Source organism: Eleutherodactylus coqui, chromosome 13 (genome assembly GCF_035609145.1).
Source record: "Eleutherodactylus coqui strain aEleCoq1 chromosome 13, aEleCoq1.hap1, whole genome shotgun sequence".
NCBI lineage: Eukaryota > Metazoa > Chordata > Amphibia > Anura > Eleutherodactylidae > Eleutherodactylus > Eleutherodactylus coqui.
The window spans coordinates 42804955-42826471 of NC_089849.1; the positions used below are offsets into that span (position 1 = coordinate 42804955).

At 44.4% G+C, this 21517-nt stretch overlaps 1 protein-coding gene and 1 long non-coding RNA gene across 3 annotated transcripts in view; one reads left to right on the forward strand and one right to left on the reverse strand.

The window, feature by feature from the left end:
* LOC136588785 (uncharacterized) overlaps positions 1 to 21517 on the reverse strand; it is a 134936-nt gene that overhangs the window by 42305 nt on the left and 71114 nt on the right. The gene's annotated exons all lie outside the window — the stretch shown is intronic.
* PLXDC1 (plexin domain containing 1) overlaps positions 13444 to 21517 on the forward strand; it is a 54956-nt gene continuing 46882 nt past the window's right edge. The window contains exon 1 of the mRNA XM_066588240.1: positions 13444 to 13716. Within this exon, the coding sequence (XP_066444337.1) occupies positions 13632 to 13716 (85 nt within the window). The 5' untranslated portion in view covers positions 13444 to 13631. The remainder of the gene's footprint in view (positions 13717 to 21517) is intronic.

The following is a 21517-nucleotide window of genomic DNA, read 5'->3' on the forward strand; positions in this document are numbered from 1 at the left end:
ATTAAGGTAAGCGCTGAGTTTTTTTTTTTTTATGTCCCTGCATCGGGGTTGTCTCGCGCCGAACGAGGGGGGGGGGGGTTGAAAAAAAAAAAAACCCGTTTCGGCGCGGGACAACCCCTTTAATGCAAAATTGCTTCTCTAGAGTCTTGTGGCTGCAGGCAGCACTGAATGAAGCCACAGTACACTGTGAAGACAGCATGATAATGGTGCAAAAATCATGATATAGGGATGTTTCTCATTACACGGTGTTGGGTCTGTTTATCGCATATGAATAGAGATGAGTGAGCACGCTCGGATAAGTCAGTTACTCGAGCGAGCCTCGCTCTTCTCGAGTACCTGCATTCTTGTCCGAGCGTGCTCGGGGGAGAGTGGGGGGTAGCGGCAGAGTGTGAGATCTCTCTCTCCCCTTGCTACCCCCCGCCCCCCCCCCCCCCCCGAGCACGCTCGGACAAGAATGCAGGTACTCGAGAAGAGCGAGGCTCGCTCGAGTAACTGACTTATCCGAGCGTGCTCGCTCAACTCTACATATGAAGCATCATGGTTCAGTCTGAATATATCAAAATACTTGAAGAGACTATGCTGAAGAAAAAAATCCTTTAAAATGGGTGTTTCAACACAACAATGTCCCAAAACACACTAGTAAGGTAACATATTGGTTATGGACAAACAGGATTGAGGTAATGGAGTGTCCAGCCCAATCCCCATACCAATTCCATAGAGAACTTGAAGGGTGACAAAAAAATGTGGTTTATTGGGCAAAACAAAAAAATGCAGAAATGTGGATTGTACTACAATCTTCATGGACTGGAATACTTGCTCAGAGGTGCGAGAAGTTTTTGTTTTTAAAATCTGATTTTTTATTGAAGTTATAGTTTGAATACAATTGCCCCTTGATTGCTATACATTTATACAAGTATAAGCATAACATAGATAGAACACTGGGCTACCCTACCCAAACAATGCAATTAATCACAACTACATTTAAGCAAATCATAATTTCTCCTACCCCCAACAAAAATAAATAATTAGGCACATACAAAAAGGGAACACCTCCTCCCCCCCCAAAAAAAAAACCCCACTTAACTCTCTTCCACCTTCTCACCTCTCTCCCTAACCCCCTCCAAATCCCATCAGCTTTTCTAGAATACCTCAATGCAACCAGCACTCGATATAAACTATTATAGCTATGTTTGCCATTATAATAAGGTTCCCCTGCCATTTATCTACAATGGGAGACGATTCCAGACCTTGAGATCATCCTGAAACCTTCGTACTAATGGAAGCAAATTGGCAGGCCTAGAAGATGCCCCAACTCCCAAGTATTTGCGTTTCTTTACTATTTGTAATTGCATATATTCCAATGAATAATCCACCAACAAGGGATCTAAAGGAAGAATTACAGATTTCTCCCTATTAATAGTGAGGACTCAATGATCTACTCACATCCCCCATATATATCAACAGATCATCTGCATACAGTGAGATACGTTTCTCAATTTCTCCATACAGGAATCCAACTATATCAGGTGATTGCCTTATCAAACCAGCCAGGGGCTCTAATGCCAAAGCAAAGAGGGGACAGGGGTGTCCTGCCTTGTTGCCCTCTCTAACACCATACATCCCAAAATATGACCATTTACTCTCACTCTTGTCCCTGCCATTGAACATAGCACTAAAACCCATGCCACAAATTTCTCACCAAAACCCATCCTATGAGGAACAGACCAAAAATAATTCCCCTCAACACTGTCAAAAGCTTTGGCAACATTGAGTGAAAAAATAACACTGATCCCACAAACTCAATGATCCAGTTATAACCTTCTTAAATTAACAGCAGTTGACTTGCTTGGCATGAAGCCAGACCGATCCTCATGTATTAAATGAGTCATTACTAAAAGTAATCTATTCGCTAGTTTACTTGCCAAGATCTTAACATCATTGATCAACAGAGATATTGGACGACAGGAATCAGGGAGAGACAAATTCTTTCCCGGTTTAGGAATTAAGACACTCATAGCATCTCTCATTGATGGAGGAAGTATACCTTCATGCAAAGAGTCATTAAACACCATCAATAAACGCGGCAGAAGTAGATTCTGGTGGAATTTAAAAATTCATTTGGAAGATCATCCAACCCAGAAGACTTTTCACTAGGAAGTGTTGCAACTGCATCCCTTAGCTCATTCAGTGTCAAAGGGGCCTCTAACATCGCTCTCTGATCATCAGGCAAAACTGGCAATTGCACCCGAGTCAAATATTCATAAAGATCTTCACAATCCATACTTAACTTAGAAGCATACAGACTTAAAATAGAGAAAAAATGTCTACAAAATACATCTATACCCTCCTTTATAACCAAAGGCCTTCTCAATGCCGGGACATAAGATGATGATTCCTGTGCCTTAATTATTGAAACCAAAAAGAGAGAATATATATACGCTTGCTCTGCATCTAAAGCTTGTCACTGATGGATTCCAATGACATCCTGAGATTTAGACATATGTAAGCTAATCTTCTGTATATAACAACCACGTATAAAGACACTGAGAGAGAGCCAACATTAATCAGAAAAAAATTTCATAAGAGCCTCCTCCGATCTAGCATTAGCATCAAGCAGGTTCAACAAAAAGGGATTTAACCTCCAAAATATCCAAACCAAATTCCCCATCATTCATAATTAATGACAAATAGAGTTGAGAGTGATCAGACACCATTATGGTAGATATTCCCCTCTACGAACATAAGGCCTAGTGCCCACGGCCGTGACAGGCTCCGCAAGCGGAATTCCGCAGCGGAGCCCGTCACAGCATCCCTGCAGAGACCCCATACTTACCTCCGGATCCGCCGCTCGACGTCCCGCATGACGCTTTGGCGCGTATGCGCAATAGAGGGCATGATGCGCCGACAGTGTCATGTGACGCGCCGGCCGCGTCATATGACACATCCAAAGCGTCACATGACGCGCCGTCCACGTCATATGACACACCCACAGCGTCACATGACGCGCCGTCCACGTCATATGACGCGGCTGGAGGTAGGCAGGGAACTGTTTTCACGCTATCTTCCGCTGTGCTACAGCTTTTCAGAACGCTGCATTGGACACGGCGAGCCAATCTGGTGACCGCCCCGTTTACCAGATTTTATTCTGCTGGGTTTTTTCCTTTGGGGTTACATGAAGGATCATGGATTCACAACTTCAGTGCATGATCTACTAGATTTGCGATCTTGCATCTGTAATACGATTGCTACTCTAACAGTGGACATGTTGGAGAACGTGGCAAGAAATGGAGTACAGACCGGATCATGGTTTCAATGGGGCTCATCTAGAGACTTATTAGTTGCTGCCAAAAATAATTTACAGAAGTTTTATTTTAACACCATTCAGACTTTCAGCTCTGCAAACGGATAAAATGCGGGAGATCTGAGCGGAACACCCTGCAGATTGGCGGATTCTGCTACCGAGGACCCGTGACGATCCGCTGTTCCTCGGGGCTCTGTGATTGTGCATGGAGCCGATTTCTGTTCAAAGCAGAAAGCCCCAATCCTACGGCAGTGGCCCGGTTTGGTATTACATGCAAAGTTCCCACTGAAGTGAATGCAGTGGGATTAGAGCTGTCTTGCTTCCGCCAGAAATACATGCACAGGCCCGGCGAACAGCTGACTAATGAGGGTTCTGAGCAGGAGACCCCCGGCAATCTATCCCGAGGACAGGCCATCAATAGTTTAAAGCCGGACAACCCCTTTAAGTCCTGGCGCAGTCTAGTAATTAGCAGAGTTAAGCATAGAGTCATCACAGCCATCCATAGTGTATGGGCACCCTTGGGCCTCATGTCCACGGCACACACAAATTCTGAGTGCGGAATTCCGCACAGAATCCGCTCATGCCTGCGGCCATGGGGCATTCTCTTACCTCTCCAGATCCAGCCTAGGTCCCCTCCGTCCCGGCCAGATCTTCTTTCTTCTTCTTCGGATGTCTGGGTGTGTCGGCCAACACGCCCATCACATGCACAGTGGCCGACGGCACAATGGCTGACACGCTGGTCCTCACGCAGGGAAAAAATGACATCCAAAGGTAATAATTACCTGCGGATGCCCAATGAATGTTTATGGGAATATTGAACCGCAGATCGTCTGCGTGGGTGACCCGCTCAGATTCTGCAATTCAATTTTGCCCGTGGACATGAGCTCTTAAAGGGAACAGTGATCACATCTGCACAGGCTGATTATAAGCAGAAAGGCAGATTACTGCTCACATTGAACTAATAAAATGAACTAATAAAAACATTGTGTAACTAGACCTCACTGTTCCTTGTACGCAGATATTAAAATCCGGGGTTTATTCTACTTATATTGACTATTATAGTAAAACTACCTCTACAGATCATGTTTCCCAGGCCTCTACTGCAAAATAGCTGCACTTTTTTGGAAGTCTTTAGAAAATGGTTTTTTGACGTGTTTATCTAAAATAGTGGAAACCAAGGTCTGTAATGGAAAAGGTTTCTCTAAGTCGTCCCAGATGTTAACCCTCTATCAGTGCCATAGCAAGTGAACATTGAAGCTGTTTCAAATAAAGAACTGGACTGTATGAGCATGACCTAATGTGACACACTTTCTAATGAGCGATACGTTTTAGCGGGACCTGTCAGCAGGAACCTTTTCGCTTTATTTCCTTTGCATACATTGCATTATAGCCTACAAAAATGCAGAAATTAAATAACTGAGGTTTCATATCTTCCTGTGAAACAGCAACATGCGGAGCGGTCACCCCAAGGCCGGGCTTCCTTTCTAGTTAAGCGGCGGTCCTGAGACCCCGCTGTTCAGTGCATACCCAGCTCAAATCACAAGACATTCAAAAAAGTACCTAACATTTCGGGTGACTTTTCAAAATCTGCTGTAGTGTTTCAGGCATTTATCGACAGTTTTTTGCTCTGCAGGAAACCTCTAATTCTCACGGACTTCATGGGTAGAAATGAGCTGCTATGGCGTTGCTCATACACTGCCCACGGAGAAAGCAGCAGATTCTGTTCTCTAAGGTTGGGTTCCCACGGGGCGTAATTCCTGTGGAATTTCCGTGCAGTCTTTCTGCATGGGAATTCCGCCCGCAGATTTTTAGTCCCGGATAAAGCAGCAAAGTAGACGAGATTTGCAAAAATCTCGTCCACACGCTGCGGCCAAGCGGCTCTGAAATTGATATGCCACGTGGAATTCAAAGACACGGCATGTCAATTCTTACCCTGTTTCCGTGGTGGCCGCTCTCCTCTCTATGGGGAGAGATAGCCGCAGCGGAATGCAGGTGGAGAAGCTGCTCCAAAATCCGTGGCGAAAGCCCGCGAGTTTTGAAGCTGCATTTTTTCTGCAGAAATCTGGCAGTATTTCCGTGCAGTCATTCCGTGAGATTTCAGTCCCGTGTGACCCCAGCCTAAGGGTTCATGTCCACGGGTGGTTTAATGAAAACAAAGATCTTGTACCGTGTTAGCCAGTAGAGCAAAATGTGATTGTTCTCAGCAAGAGAAACCAAGTAATCTTGTAAATATGATACCTTTTGATGGCTAACAAAAATACATGATGTAATAATAGCGAGCTTCCGAACCGACGCAGGGTTCTTTTTTAAGCCTGAAGAAGAACCCTGCGTCGGTTCGGAAGCTCGCTATTATTACATCATGTATTTTTGTTAGCCATTAAAAGGTATCATATCTACAAGATTACGTCGTTTCTCTTGCTGAGAACAATCACAGGTGGTTTTTCACAGCATATTACGCGTTTGATGCACACGGCTGCGTGATACGGACTGAATGGAGTCCATGAACATTCACTGACCCATGCACATGTGCGTGTAGATACACACGAGAAATAGATCGAAGCATGCTCTGTTTCTCGGTGTACCACACAGTGTGAGCCCTATACATTTATATAGGCAGTGGATGCAACACTGTCCATACATAGCATATGGGTGGCGTATTTATACGCAACCTCGCTATCATACAGAGCGAGGATGTTTTTTTTAAAGAGTCTCACTACACATAACCGTGTGCATGTGATAGGCAGGCATGTGCAGTACACTCGCAGCCATATGTGGTCTCTGCAGGCAAGAACCGCTACTTACAAACAACGGTCTCCCCGCAGCGTTTTACCAATATGTCCGTGGACATGAGCCCAACTCTCTGTAGCACACACAAATAAATAACATCACCATGGAGGACATTGTATAGCAGTACAGGGCAATGTGGATGTGAATCCAAGAGATGTAACACAGTAAATAACTCAGCATTAGCTCCAGCTACATCTGCGAGAGTCTCTTCCCTCCTGCAGCTTCCTCCCCTCCCTCTCCCCCCCATAGACTTCAGTGGGCTACATGAATCATCACCCCCCTCCTTTTATCCCTCTCTGTATCTCTGTTACTAGAGACAGACTTCACATGACAACTGCCATGTTTCCCCCAAAATAAGACTCTGTCTTATATTAATTTTTGCCCGCAAAAAGGCACAGGGTCTTATTTTCGGGGAGGGGGGGTTCTTATACTCACCTAGCAGGCGCTGTTTGGTCCCTCCTGCTGGTCTCCGCCGCTCCTGCAGGCTTCCGTGCAGTCCTCAACCGTGACTCCAGCAAGTAATTGCTCCGATTGGTTCACGAGCACCGCCTCAGCCAATCAAAGCCGGTGTTTCGATGAACCAATCACAGCCATTCAATGATGTCATTCAAGGAATGGCTGCAATTGGTTCATGAAGCGCCGGCTGATTAGTTCACAAGCGCTGCCTCAGCCAATCAGAGCAATCATATGCTAAAGGTGGGGTAGTCAAGTCCCATTACCAGCAAGAGATGCTCCGTCAGTGTTGAGGGATGCACAGAAGCCTGCCGGATTGCAGGAGAGCAGCAGTAAGGACCCAGACAACACCTGCTAGGTGAGTATTGGTTTTTTTTCATGTAGTGAAGCTGGGGCTTATTTTTGGGGTAGGGCTTATATTTCAAGTCCCCCTTCTTCCCGAAAATCAGGGTAGGGCATGGTAGCAGTGGACAGTAAGTTAGAAGGAAAGGCGACCTATATTGGTCAGCATGTTTAGAGCGATTGTTTAACACAAAAACACCATTTTAGGTGAATAAAGTGATTTGCTCTTTTACTAGTTACCATCACAAAAGCTCAATTTGTCCGAAAAGTCAGTGACCATTCAAACTCCACACTTTACAACTAATCCTTTTATGCAAATATATACAAGCACTACTTCTTTGCATTTCAATTCACAAGACAAGCCCCCCCCCCCAATAGGATAATCGGGGTGTATGCAATAAGTAATGCTCTGTCTTGGAAAAACAAGGATATATGGTAATCAACAAAATATACAAAATGACCTGCTGACAGATATCTGTAGAAGAACATTCACCCATAATAGAAGCATCTATCACCACTAGAGATGAGCGCGTATACTTGCTAAGGCTAACTACTCGAGCGAGTAGTGCCTTAGCCGAGTATCTCCCCGCCCGCAAAGATGTATTTCTGTAAATGAACATTAGTTCTATTCATCTGTGGTTATTTTGCCAGTAAGCGCTGGGATTTCTGTAAGTCCCATTCGGATGAATGGAAATAATGCAAAGTCACAAAACTTTTTGCAACACATGTGACAATATATGTGACCCCCAAGGGTGCACTCACACGGGCGAGAAAATCGTGCGTGTTTTGCGGGATGCACAAAATGTTTTTGAGAAGAGGTGACTTATATTCAGTGGTGTTTTTTTAATTTTTAAAGCAAACCTTCTTTAATGGGACAATTCCTTTCCTTGTGCTCTCTTACGGCATTTAGACATCATAGCAGTGACTATCCGTGTATTGTATTAAGGCCCATTCACACTTCTGTCAGAGGTCCATCAGGGCTTTTCGTTCCGCTGTAGTGTTAATAAACATTTCCGTTTGTTACCTATTGATTTCAATAGGTTTCAAAACAACAGAAAGCAAACAAAGGTTTCTGTTTGCTTTCATTCCGTTAGGTTTCTGGGGTCTTTTGAACAGAAAAATAGCGCTGAGGACTGCTCTAGTTCTCCGTACACCAAAATTGAACTGAAGCAATCAGAACCCTTTTTTTCGTTTTTTTAAAATCCATTGCAATTAATTCTGTTTCTTTATATCAAAACTGTAACAGAGCCAGAAAGCCATGATGGAGCCCTAACATAGGTGTGAATGGGCCCTTCCGTTGATAACCATTTATTTTCCGTCCAGTTGATGCTGTAGGGGTAAGTTACTTCCCTTACCAAAAAGAGAAGCTGATCAGTTGTCTCTAGATCTGGACCTGGCTCTCGTAAGTTCTGCAATGAGACAACCTTTAGCACAGTCACACCTGTATATTATACATTGTTCACAATGTGTTCTGTTCTTCACATACATTACCTGGGGTTCCTTTCCTTTGTTGGCTTGCTAAAGGTCCTAATGACCAAAAAATCATATGGCTTGAGCAAACAGATTCTTGAAACTGTACTACTGTGGATTTGTGCTTCCTGTTATGTACAGGTTAGAAACCCTCGCCTCTCTACACGCATGAGCAATAGAAGCGGCTTCACAGGGGGCATAAAGCATTGGTTACCAACCTTTCTAGCACTGGGGAAACGCTAGGAAAAATTTTCTCTGGGGGACACCTAAAATTTTGGGCAGATCCAGACGAGGTGAAAATTTAAACCATGGATTTGCAACTAAGGGCTCATTCACTGCGTGTTATGCACAGGAAATGTGCGTGCATAATACGCGGTGACAATACGCCCGTGTGAATGAGCCTTGATGCTCAGCAAATCTGCAACAAATCTTCATGTGTTGCATGTGTATTTTGTTAAGGCCCATTTAGACACAACGATTATTGCTCAAAATTCATCTTTTGAGCAATAATCACTCTGTCCAAACTCCTGCCCATCGTGCACTTTTCATGCACTATTTGTTCATGTCTGACTTCAAAGTAGCCTTAAAGGGGTTGTCCTGCGAAAGCAAGTGGGGTTAAGCACTTCTGTATGGCCATATAAATGCACTTTGTAATATACATCGTGCATTAAATATGAGCCATACAGAAGTTATATACTTACCCCCTCCGGTGTTGGCGTCCCCGTCTCCATTGAAGAGGCTACGTTCATGCAGCGCCACGGGGTCTACTAAGTCATGTGACCTCACGTTCATCAGTCACATGGCCTAAGAGCAGCTCAAACCCATTCAAGGGATTGAGCTGCTACACCAGGCACAGCCACTACGCATTGTACAGAACGTGGACTTAGCATCGCTGTCACTTCAATCAGCTGATCGAAAGGGATCCTGAGCGTTGGACCCCTTCCAATTAACTATTAATTACCTATCCTGAATCATCAATAGATTAGTCCTGGAAAACCTTTTTAATCCCCCAAGATGTCAGCCTCCAAAATTAGTGTAAACTCCCATACAACAAAATCCATTCATTAGACCCCCACAACAGAACAATTCCTATAATAATTCAAATCTCACCAGGAAAAGTAACCACATCCAAAGCTTCACCATCTCCCCCACTGATCACATCTAGAGCGTCAACGTTCTCTATCTTGAGAGTCAATCATACCTATGCTGATGACTGCAGAAGCAAGACGGCAGTGATGATAGACTCAATGAGTGAGTAATGGCCACACTCCCCAACTTGTCTCTGGCTGACAGAGTAAGGGGTGATGTTTCTAGCAGACATGCCTCGTGTGCAACACATCTGCTGGATGCAAACAAAATTTCCTTAAAAAGTGTTGTGGCCTTTTGGCAGGTTCCCATGGCTTCCTAGTTGGAAAGCGATAGCATAGAATACTGATAGGGAAGTAGACTGACCTTTACACAGGGCGATTATCGCCCACATTCTCAAATCATATTTGAGTGATGATTATCCTGTATCCACACAGTCGCCAACTGGGCATTGAGCGAGAAATCAACCACCCATCGGAGGCGCTTGGTTTTAGCAGGACTAAAAACGTAGCAACTATCGGGGCATGTAAACAGAAGCTGATCAATGTTTGAACAACTCCTGTTAATGGAAGCGAGCAACTGGAATGATCCTTGGCCAATTCGCCTCCATTCACCTGAACGACTATTGCTCCTGTGTAAACTACAGCAGTGATAGTCGGGTGGTAGTCCGCGGGGCGGCTGACAGCGGTCATGTGTAGAGGTACCTAAAGACTTCCTGTATTTGATCGGTAGGGTGTGGAAGCTTTAGCCCTACCAGCACAGATACTAATGATCCACAGTTGGATCACTACGAAACCTTTCATGGTTTTCAGTATGACAATAGACAATACCCCCCCAACCTGCAGCTTATGTGTATTCATACCTAGATTATTATTTTTTTTGCCGGTATAGCCAATAAGATTTTGAGAACTGTGTCCAAACAAAGGGTTTTTAGCATGCCCGCCACTTTCTCATGATTTTGTTGCAGTTTTCAGCTGTACTCTTCCCAGTTCCAGTGAAACTACCCAGATACTTTATAACATTAGACAAGTTTCCCAATATGCAGTATTTGTACATATTTTGGCATTGCTGTGGAAATATCATCTGCCAGTAAAATCAAATGATAGCTTGACTAAAACGGAAAGCTATCATGATAAACTCTGTCCTCCTCCTGAGCCGCTCCACAACAAAAGCTGGGGAAAAGACACGGAAAAGAGGAATGACGTTTTCCAGACGGACTAAATGTTTTGTTTCTTTATTTCCCTCCTCTATTCTTTTCTAGGTTTTAGTGTTAATGATCACACCGGTGGGGAAGTAAGTGATAGTACATCTCCAAACCAAGAGTCCTTCCAAAACACCGATCTCTACTCTAGGAGATACAGCCAGTAAAAGGGACGGAGTACAGAAGCGACACCCTTTCCCCTGCATTGTCTTTGGCCACTTAGGGTGTACTCTGGATGTCTGTAAGATAACCACCCATGCAATCCTCCAATCTGCTGTAATTATCTCCGTCTATTAACGCGCAGAAGAGAAGATGCTACATTTAATTACATAGCAACAATCCACTTCTCTGAATGGCAAGCGGAGGAGGTCAGTGGATAAAGTTTCTCTGAAAACAATCCGATGTACGGTCTTCCAAAAACCCCTTTTCTGGTCTATTAAGGATCGCTGCTGCATTGATGATATTAGCAGACAGATGTATGACTATTTAGGCAGAATGGCATGTGAGGTCATTGTTATTTAAGTAATGTAAGCTTGTCTCAGGCTGATCATAACTTTTAGAACTCACCTCTTCAGTACAGAGTGCATGGTACTTATGCTCTCCATACACTTATGATATCTAACAGGACAGTTGGCCAATACAAAGTGTATGATCAGATCGGCCCGGTGTGTATGGGAAGAGAAGTGGCCTGTAGACACGTATGTCAGGTGCTTGTGTACTAGAGTAACTGAAGACAAAATGTGACCCTCCTGAGCACCAATGCAAAATTTGTAATTTGGCCCTATCAGGCATTTCTCATACTCATGACTACTTGTGTGGTAGAGGGGCGATTGTTAGTTAAGCAACCCCTAGAGCTACAACCCTTGGTCAGACATGCTGAGATCCAACACGGCTTGCACTTGTTTGTGGGCAGTCGGGCCACAACTCGCCGCATTCACTTTTACCATATTTGTAGAAAAACGAGATTCTTACCGAGAGAAAATGATGTCAATAACTATTTTTTTCTTGGAGTATTCAGACTCCGTGTTATAGTGCGTGAACAACGGGACGATAGGTCCTGCAATATCTTTCCCACATGTAGTTAATACTATACATAGGGCAAGTCCTATCTGTTCTCACTCATACTATTAACAGAAAAGAATACCGCTAATGAAAATAATACCTTTGAAATCGATGGTTTCACTTCATCCCGTTATGCGGCCGTGATAATAACAGGACTAAATGACGCCGTGCGATGGTTTTTTTCCCGGACCCATGGAAAACAATCAGCGAGGCATTTCCAAGGGAACGCCCCAAGATAGGACATGCTGCAATTTTTTTGCCCGCACTGTGGAAAAGAAATCGCTCATGCGTATGACCCCGTTCAAAAGATGTACAGCTGATTTAAGTTATACAGTATAACTTATACCATCTATACATATATGATTATATGCAGTACATACCTGGTTACACCACATGCTACGTAATCATGTGCCGTGGCAGTGAAACAATATACGTCGAGGGCCCCATGGGCCCCCCTAGCTAAGGGGCTGGGTTGCAATCAAGATTCCTAGCGGTACGCCAGTGCATGTGTCCTAAATCACGTTACATAAGATGCCGACCCTTGGAGCTGTCAGCCATAATTTGTGATGGGAACTGCATGCTATTGGATATATGCGTTATCTCGCTGCACGCAAGCCGTCCACCATGAAGCACAATGCATAGGCCCATGTACAATGGTGCAAGGAGTGTCATCAGTGGACAGTTGAGAAATGGAAGTACCGTCTACTCCATCTTCACATCAGATGGACGTACCTGGGTGTGGAGGATGCTTGGCGAACAGCTTTTGCCTGAGTGTGTTCTGCTAACAGCTTAGTATGATGGAGGTTCCATTATGGTCTGGGGATGTCTTACATGACATAGTCTCGGTCAGTTGGTTGACAAGACCCATGAACAGGAAGGTGTACCTTGACATTCTAGACAATAATATGCAACTAAGAAGGGAGTAATACTTTGGGAATGGTCAGCCATACTTCTAACAAGACAACGCGCCTTGTCACAAACCCAACGCTATTTTACATTGGTTTGAGGATATGGATGTTCCATCATTGGACTGGCGACCGACCTGAACCCTACTGGACATCCTGGGGACGAAATGGAACATCAGGCCAGGAAATATGAACAGCGTCTATCTTGAGAGAATTCACCAGACATTTGCAGTATGAATGGAGGGAAATACTAGCCGAAGTCTATTGGACATTAGTAGAAAGTATTCTATAGAGAGCAGCATATGTCATTAAGGCCATAAGAGGCCCCACTAAGTATTAACATATGTAAATAAAATACTACTTTTGATTCTTTCTCAGATATCCAATTACCTTGGGTAGGACAGTGTAGCTCATTGGTTATGATTCAATCTTTAGAGATAAGCAGCATATGGCGTATCTGGTAGCCCCTTATCTCACCCTCTACTGAAACAACATGCCCACTTGGCTGGGCAGAACAAGCAAATATGGTTAACAGTTATTTATTTGTGTATGTACAACTTCAGTAACACTAAGGATGACAACTAATACAATGGATTAATTGGTACAGCATGGGAAAGACTTGTACTTCCAGGTCTATGATATTTGGGAATACGTCTTTAGGCATCTCACATTCATTTATTACCTTGTGTAGTTCATTCCAGAAAAACGTGGGAATAGCCTGAATTGGTTTAATTAAGGGGTGTTTAGAAGAGAAGCTGCGTGTATAGAATGAGTTGGCCACTAGATGGGGTGAAGCAACACATCCAGATCGTTGTCTATGTATTTAGGCTCCAGTTGCTTTTAACAAACAGAACATCCCACACTTCGCTGTCTCCATCTCCTTCAGATGCTCAGGGAGGGGATCAGATATTACAGTGGACTGTCTACCTTTATAACGGGTATGCTGAGAAGAGGGAGCAGCTCCGAGGTAAGGACAGTGAGGCACTGAAGAGTTGGGGCAGTGCGGCACCTCTGGTGTGTGAGGATGCTTTGGGTCCTTGTCTTCTTCCTGGCTCTGCTAGTTACCACTGAGGGGACTGTCAAGACCTGGGACTACTCACCTGCTTCGGGTAAGTCTTTATATTTATACTAGTTGGTTTTTCCTCAAGTAAAGTCAAAATGTTAACTTAACATTGTCAACTCTGCCGTTCAGACTCATGTCTGCCATAAACTCCTACGCTTTTTGGGGATGTAGCAACTTTCCACGGTATCTGATTTCCAAACAAGAATCACACACGGAGAGAACATGTAAGAATGACACACAGAGAGAACATGTAAGAATGACACACGGAGAGAACATGTAAGAATGACACACAGAGAGAGCATGTAAGAATGACACACAGAGAGAGCATGTAAGAATGACACACAGAGAGAACATGTAAGAATGACACACGGAGAGAACATGTAAGAATGACACACAGAGAGAGCATGTAAGAATGACACACAGAGAGAGCATGTAAGAATGACACACAGAGAGAACATGTAAGAATGACACACAGAGAGAACATGTAAGAATGACACACAGAGAGAGCATGTAAGAATGACACACAGAGAGAGCATGTAAGAATGACACACAGAGAGAACATGTAAGAATGACACACGGAGAGAACATGTAAGAATGACACACAGAGAGAGCATGTAAGAATGACACACAGAGAGAGCATGTAAGAATCACACACATAGAGAGAACATGTAAGAGTCACACACACATGGAGAGAACATGTAAGAGTCACACACACACGGAGAGAACATGTAAGAGTCACACACACATGGAAAGAACATGTAAGAATCACACACACGGAGAGAGCATGAAGAATCACACACACACGGAGAGAGCATGTAAGAATCACACACACACGGAGAGAACATGTAAGAATCACACACAGGGATAGAACATGTAAGAATCACACACACGGAGAGAACATGTAAGAATCACACACACACGGAGAGAACATGTAAGAATCACACACACGGAGAGAACATGTAAGAATCACACACACGGAGAGAACATGTAAGAATCACACACACGGATAGAACATGTAAGAATCACACACACGGAGAGAACATGTAAGAATCACACACACACAGAGAGAACATGTAAGAATCACACACACGGAGAGAACATGTAAGAATCACACACACGGAGAGAACATGTAAGAATCACACACACGGAGAGAACATGTAAGAATCACACACACGGAGAGAACATGTAAGAATCACACACACGGAGAGAACATGTAAGAATCACACACATGGAGAGAACATGTAAGAATCACACACACGGAGAGAGCATGTAAGAATCACACACACGGAGAGAACATGTCAGAATCACACACACGGAGAGAGCATGTAAGGATCACACACGGAGAGAGCATGTAAGAATCACACACACGGAGAGAACATGTCAGAATCACACACATGGAGAGAGAATGTAAGAATCACACACGGAGAGAGCATGTAAGAATCACACACACGGAGAGAACATGTATGCACTGAGGAGATTTCCACTTCGATTTAGTCTACACATGTAGTTACTTCACAATAGTTCACCAACTCCAACTGGGCAGATGTCGAGGCTTTATTTCCCAGCTTATTTCGGATTGCCCTATTACCCTGCAGTGCATTAGGTATTATATACTAACAGAAACTGCAATGAATAGTAAGCCAAAAACACAAAGTTTAAGATTTTTACCGATTTGAATAACGTACAACTTAACAAGAACTCCCTTAAGGGAAAAAAATAAGGAAGGTAAAAACAAGAACTCTTGAAATTCCCGAGGCAAAACCGATGAGGTTATAAATTATACAGGTTTCATATTAAAAGTATTTCCCCCGATTTGTCCTATTATGTGAGTTATTACGTTCAACGACATAGGTAAGAAATATTTGGAGACGACCCCTACTGGCAGCCATTCCAGTACCCGTAGTCACTCAGAACAAACAGTTCTCTACCTTCCAATCTGCCTGTGTCAGTCTTTACTGCAGTCGTGTCTATGTAACAGATAACATGTGATTATCATCAGTCAGTAATGATACATTGTTTGCATGCAATCTATGGAGACTTCTGGCCTGAACTCAAGCATACTTTGACAACCTGTTTAGCCAAACATAGGATCATACAAGGTTTCTTGGCCTCGGGACAACTTCAGTCATACATAATAAGAGATCTATCAACCCAGCGCTGTCTCCCCAGCTCCACCCTGTGCATGAACTATATGGCCAGCCTAATCATAAAATGTTGGCTGTCTGAAGAAATTCTTCGCTTTCCTGGCCCATGAGAATAGCCAAATACTGGAGAGCTGTACTCCATCTACAACTATGGCGGGGTATTACAATATATGTGATTACTCTACATCCAACTGCACTTCATACAGTGAATTCAATCAATCATGTATACCAAATCGCTACGTAGATTTATTAATGTATCAATGATAAACCAGCCTGAGGCCACACGCTCATGGAAGGGTCATGTACAGTTGCTGGACAGTTGTGACTCCATACTAAGAAGTTGGAGGCATTCTGCCGCCATATGGAGCTCCATATTACCTCTCCAGCTTCCAATGGACCACAATTAGAGATGAGCGAACGTACTCGGATAAGCACTATTCGTCCGAGTAATGTGCTTTATCCGAGTACCTCTCTGTTCGTCCTGAAAGATTCGGGACGCGCTGCGGAGCGGGGAGCTGCAGGGGAGAGCGGGGAGGAACGGAGGGGAGATCTTTCTCTCCTTCTCTCCCGCCCGCTCTGCCCCGCTCCCCGCTGCGACTCACCTGTCAGCAGCGGAGCGCCCCGAATCTTTCAGGACGAGCGGAGAGATACTCGGATAAAGCACATTACTCGGACGAGTAGTGCTTATCCGAGTACGTTCGCTCATCTCTAACCACAATGCTTTACATTTCTGATACGCAGGTACAATATAGCCCTATGTGGGTCGTTGGAGCTTGTACAGAGCCATATACAGACATTTGGACTATGCCGCTTTATTCTGGTTTACGACACTTTTTTAGCACGTGTGTTCTGGTAGAAGACGGAGCTATACTTATATCTTCATAGGGTCATCATCAAATCACAGAAGTGAATCTGAAGAACTAGCGTATACCCCAGCATGGCGAGCGCTCATGGAGGCCTAATATAAGGGAGGCCTAATAACTATACATTTGTGCACCTAAATAGTTAAGGAATTGTATTGATAGATCGATTTTCCGCAGGGTTCGGTTTTAGTGAAACAATCTCGTTTCTAGAAAGTGTTCATTTCTTGCTGGGAAGCATCCAGGCAGATTTATAAAGCTGTCTGTAGGAAGAACTGTCTTTGTCGCCCGCAGCAAACAATCGCAGCGCGATGAAGAAGTGATCAGCGGCTACAGACAACAAGGACAGTCTCTCTGTTAGACCGTTTTGTAAACGTCGCACATGGTGCATACAGGCTTTTGGCAGAGAAGTGGTTAAGTTGTAACAGTTCTACTTGCCAATACATCCCACACTAAAAGTTGGAGCGGCGCGCTGCAACAAGCCGCACGCCATTCCTTGTGCGTAAATATTAATGAGAACTCATGCTGGTGCTTACTTCTGGGACTATTTTGGAGCCCGCAGCTAATACTTTAGGCCATGGTGTGTAAACATGGAGGAACACATTGATCTCCGTATATTGTTTTAGGCAACTTTATTTGATTCACTGGGACATCTCCCAATGAATATTCTGCTGGTAGATAATGGATTGGAGCGATCTTCACAGCAAACTAACCTTTCTTCTGTACTAACGGCTTACAAATATTACTCAACTGGTTAATATTTATTTATGGGTCAGAGGAGTAATAAATAGGATCCCTGTTCCAATTCCCATAGGGGTTGCCTCTCAGCTTTCACATACTCTTTAATGGCAGAGTAAGGGCTCACTCACACGAGCGGAGTTAGCCTGCGTGTTACTCATGTAATACACATGTAACATGTTCCCATCCATCCCTGCTCTTAACCCCTTACATGCCACAATCAATGTACACTGCGGCATGTAAAGGGTTCACAGAGAGAGCGTGCAGATTACAGGCACTCTGCAATGTAATCACAAGGGCCGATAGGTTGCCATGACAACCGGACACGATACACTGGTGTCCGGGCCTGCCATGGCCTGTGGTAGCTATTGTGAAGTACTGCAATGCATTACTGCAGCAATTAGAGCTTTTATGGTACAAGTCCCCTACAGGGACATAAAACATAGCGTATTAAAAAAAAAACCTTTTTGTTGAGCACTTGTTCCCTAGATTCTATAAAAAATGAAAACATTTTTAAAGACCCGCATACTTGGTGTCATCTCCATAACGACCTGTACAATAAATTGAAGATACGATTTATCTTGCATGGCAAAAACCATTAAAAAAATGCTTGTTTTGTACATTTTACCTCCCTAAAAACCGCAATAACAAAAGCCATATGTACCCCAAAATAGTACCAATAAAAACTACAGCTAGTCCTGCAAAAACACAAGCCTCACAGAGCTCCGTCCATGGAAGAATAAAGAAAAACTATGGGACTTTGAATGCAACAATGTGAAAAAAATAATTTTCCAAAAAATAGGTTTTTATTGTGCAAAAGTGGAAAAACCTTATAAAAAAAAAACCAAACTATTTTGGTTTCGTAATTGTAACAGTTCGCAGTAAAAAATCATCATGTCATTTATGCTGTATGATTAAGGCTGGATTCACACCGGCGTATATCAGCCGGGTTTTCACGCCCGGCCGATATACGCTGCCCCTCTGATACATCCTTCACAGAAGGGGAAATCAAAAATTAAAAACAATCACAGAAAACGGCCGTTACTGACTGGGTGAGGAGAGCATATAGATGCATCCTCTCACCATGCAGGTAGCTGACTACCAAATGGAGGAGCCAAAAACACCTATGCAGGACACCGATGAGACAGCCACTCACACTGCCTCCTGATAATGAGGGGGGTGGATGCTTGGTGTACACTCCCACACATAGTGGATACAGGGTGCCAGACCATTCTGATATATGTAGTTCACCATGCAGACCAGCAACCTATTAATGACGCCATGATAATTTGGCGGGTTGCCCTGCCCCTCTGATACATTGGTTTAAAATGCATCAGTGCACATGGGCGTATTTCCGTGGCGTAAAAGCGCCTGGCCGGCCAAGATAGTGCACTTCGGCCAGGGGCTTTTACGCTGGCGGCGACTGCACAGACTCCTATGGAAGCCTATGAGAGGAAAGGGAGGTGGGAGGGAGTTTAGCAGCGTGACTGCTAAACTCCCACCCTCTTCCCTGCTCCTCTCCGCCCCTTGCCGGTTGATTACAATGGGAGGGGGAGGGAGTGGAGCTAAGTTCCCTTCCGTCCCGCCCCTCCCATTGCTGGCTTCGACAAGGGGCAGAGAGGGGGTGGGAGCTTGGCACACTAGCTCCTGCCTCGTCCTGCCTCCTCCCGTTGCTGAGAGACGGCGAGTGAGAGGGAAGGGGGAAGACAGTTTAGCAGAGCTAAACTGTCTCTCTCCCGCCCAACGGCATTGCAGTCTTGGCGGGCCAGGGCCATCTGAACGGCCTGTTCAAGTGTTTTTACGTCAACGGCGCCTGTGTGAATCCAGCCTAACACTGTAAAAAAAACTGTGGCAGAATTGATGCTTTTTTTCCCCCTGCTCTCCAAAAATATAAAAATTATGGCTTTTGAAAAGTGGAGATGAAAATCCACAAAAAATCGTTGCGTCCCTATGACCAAAATGGGCCGTGTTTTTAAGGGTTAAATAACCAAAGAATACTGGCTGACTGGCAGAGCAGACAGTCCATTAACCACTTAACAGCAAGGAGTAATTAACTCCATACTGACCAGTGCTGACAGAAAACTACCACACAACGAAAAGGTGCCAAAGCCTATGCTGCAATGCCAGCCCGGACCCACAACCATCTGCCTGCCACACCATGACACAGACACAACTTGCTTTTCAATTCCCAATCTTTACTCTTCAGATCTGTCTAAAGGGTCAAGCATTGTTTTGAAGCAATACTGCCATCCAAAAGGTGGCACTGCAAAGGTAGTGTTCCATCTCTCTTACTTGCATATTACCCAGAGGAGTATGGATGGCCTTATACGTCTTCTCACTACTCGCCTTCTTGGTGCTCTCCCTAAGGAGAGATGTTACCCCTCCCGACCCACATCATAGGCCTCTCACTAGCCAGGCCAGGATCCTACTGCACACTAATGAGGGGCAAAACCCTAAAACAGCTGTCTGTGCATGGATTCTGGCTTGGTTTTCAATCCCAATCTTAGCTCTAATAGTAATATCTGACCCCAGTAGTAATAGCGAAGCCTATTGTGGCACCAGTAGTAATAGCGAAACCTATTGCGGCCCCACTACAGGGGACTCATGGACATGGACAGTAGGGCTGGTAAGAGGAAGAGGACAGCCGACGGGAGAGGGGACAGTACAGGGGAGACAGATGGAGTTACAATGGAGACCGCAGATGGGAGAGGACAGTTGGTGGCAGTGGCCCCAGTAAGGGGGAGAGTGAAAGGGGGGAGTGTAATTGGGAGATGACTGGCGGCGGCCCCAGAAAAATGCCGTGTGACAGCGGGGAGCGGAGGTGGGACAGGACTGCCGCCAGAAGCTAGGCCGGTGTGTTGTACTGCTCACCTGGCTCCTGTAGCAGCTGCACCTCTCTCAACGCCGCAGCTGCTTTCCCCGATGCCCAGGCACATGTTTCTGACTGACTGCCAGGACCTGTGAGGTTGATGATGAGCAGGAAGCTGGCAGCCAAGCAACATCAGGGGGTGTCATTACCCTATCAATCTGGTCTCCACCTGGACTTCCTGGTGGCGACAAGATACAATAATACCAACGTGATTTCCAGCCAGAGAGCCGCGGCAACCCTGGCAGCCTCTCGCGCCACCCCGATTGGGAATCACTGGTCTATGGGCATATTGAACTGCGGATCACCCAAGTATTCCGCAATTCAATTTTACCCATGAACATGAGGCCTAAACATTTTACAACTTGTTAGAAGTTTTTTACTCACTTGTTCATTTAACCCAATAAGGACTAAGTGTGGAAAATTTACAGCGCTTGGTCCTGGGCTTTAATCCCAGCCAATAGCAGAAGTACAGCGTGGGTTTAAAGCAGCAGTAGGTCGGGTCCTCGGCTGTCAGACACAGTCAAGGATCTGGAGGAGGACATAGAAGCAGTTTTTAACTGTTTCTGCCTTCTCCTTTCCAGGCAACATAGCGCTCAATGAGTGCTATGTAATAAAAAGAGAAAGCGGAAGTGTTACTTTCACTATTCGGCCTGGCGCACGTGACCCCAGGGTGCCCCCTGGCACAGCAGAGCTGCAGGGTCCTAGCAGACCCTGATCAGCTCTGCCAGTGACAATGTTTTCCTCTGTAACTGAGGTTCTGATGGATGCCCCAGCTGCAGTGGAAAAGTATGAAATAAAAAAAAAACTATGAATGACCCCCGGAGGTCTTCTATGATATCATGGGGACATAAATGTAAAAAAAACTGTTACAAAAATAATATAAAAAAAAAAAATACAGACTAAAATAAAGACATATACATAAAAAAGAAAATGACCCACCGCTGATACCAACCAAAACTGTCGCTCTGCAATCCAAAACTATACAGATTATATATCTAAATGTCCAAAACAAAATGAGAAACCAATTCCCATACTTTATTTTAGCGTAAATATACTAACCCCAAAAATAAACAATTATTAATTACACATTTTTTTTTGCCATTTTACTCCCAATCAAAAAAAAATTGGAGGCAAAAAAAATTACCCTATATGTCATGGGGGAAAAAAACGTAGCAAAAATAATTTTAGTAGCTAAAGGAAAAAAAAATAGGGCAGTAAAATCACTGAAAGGTATCT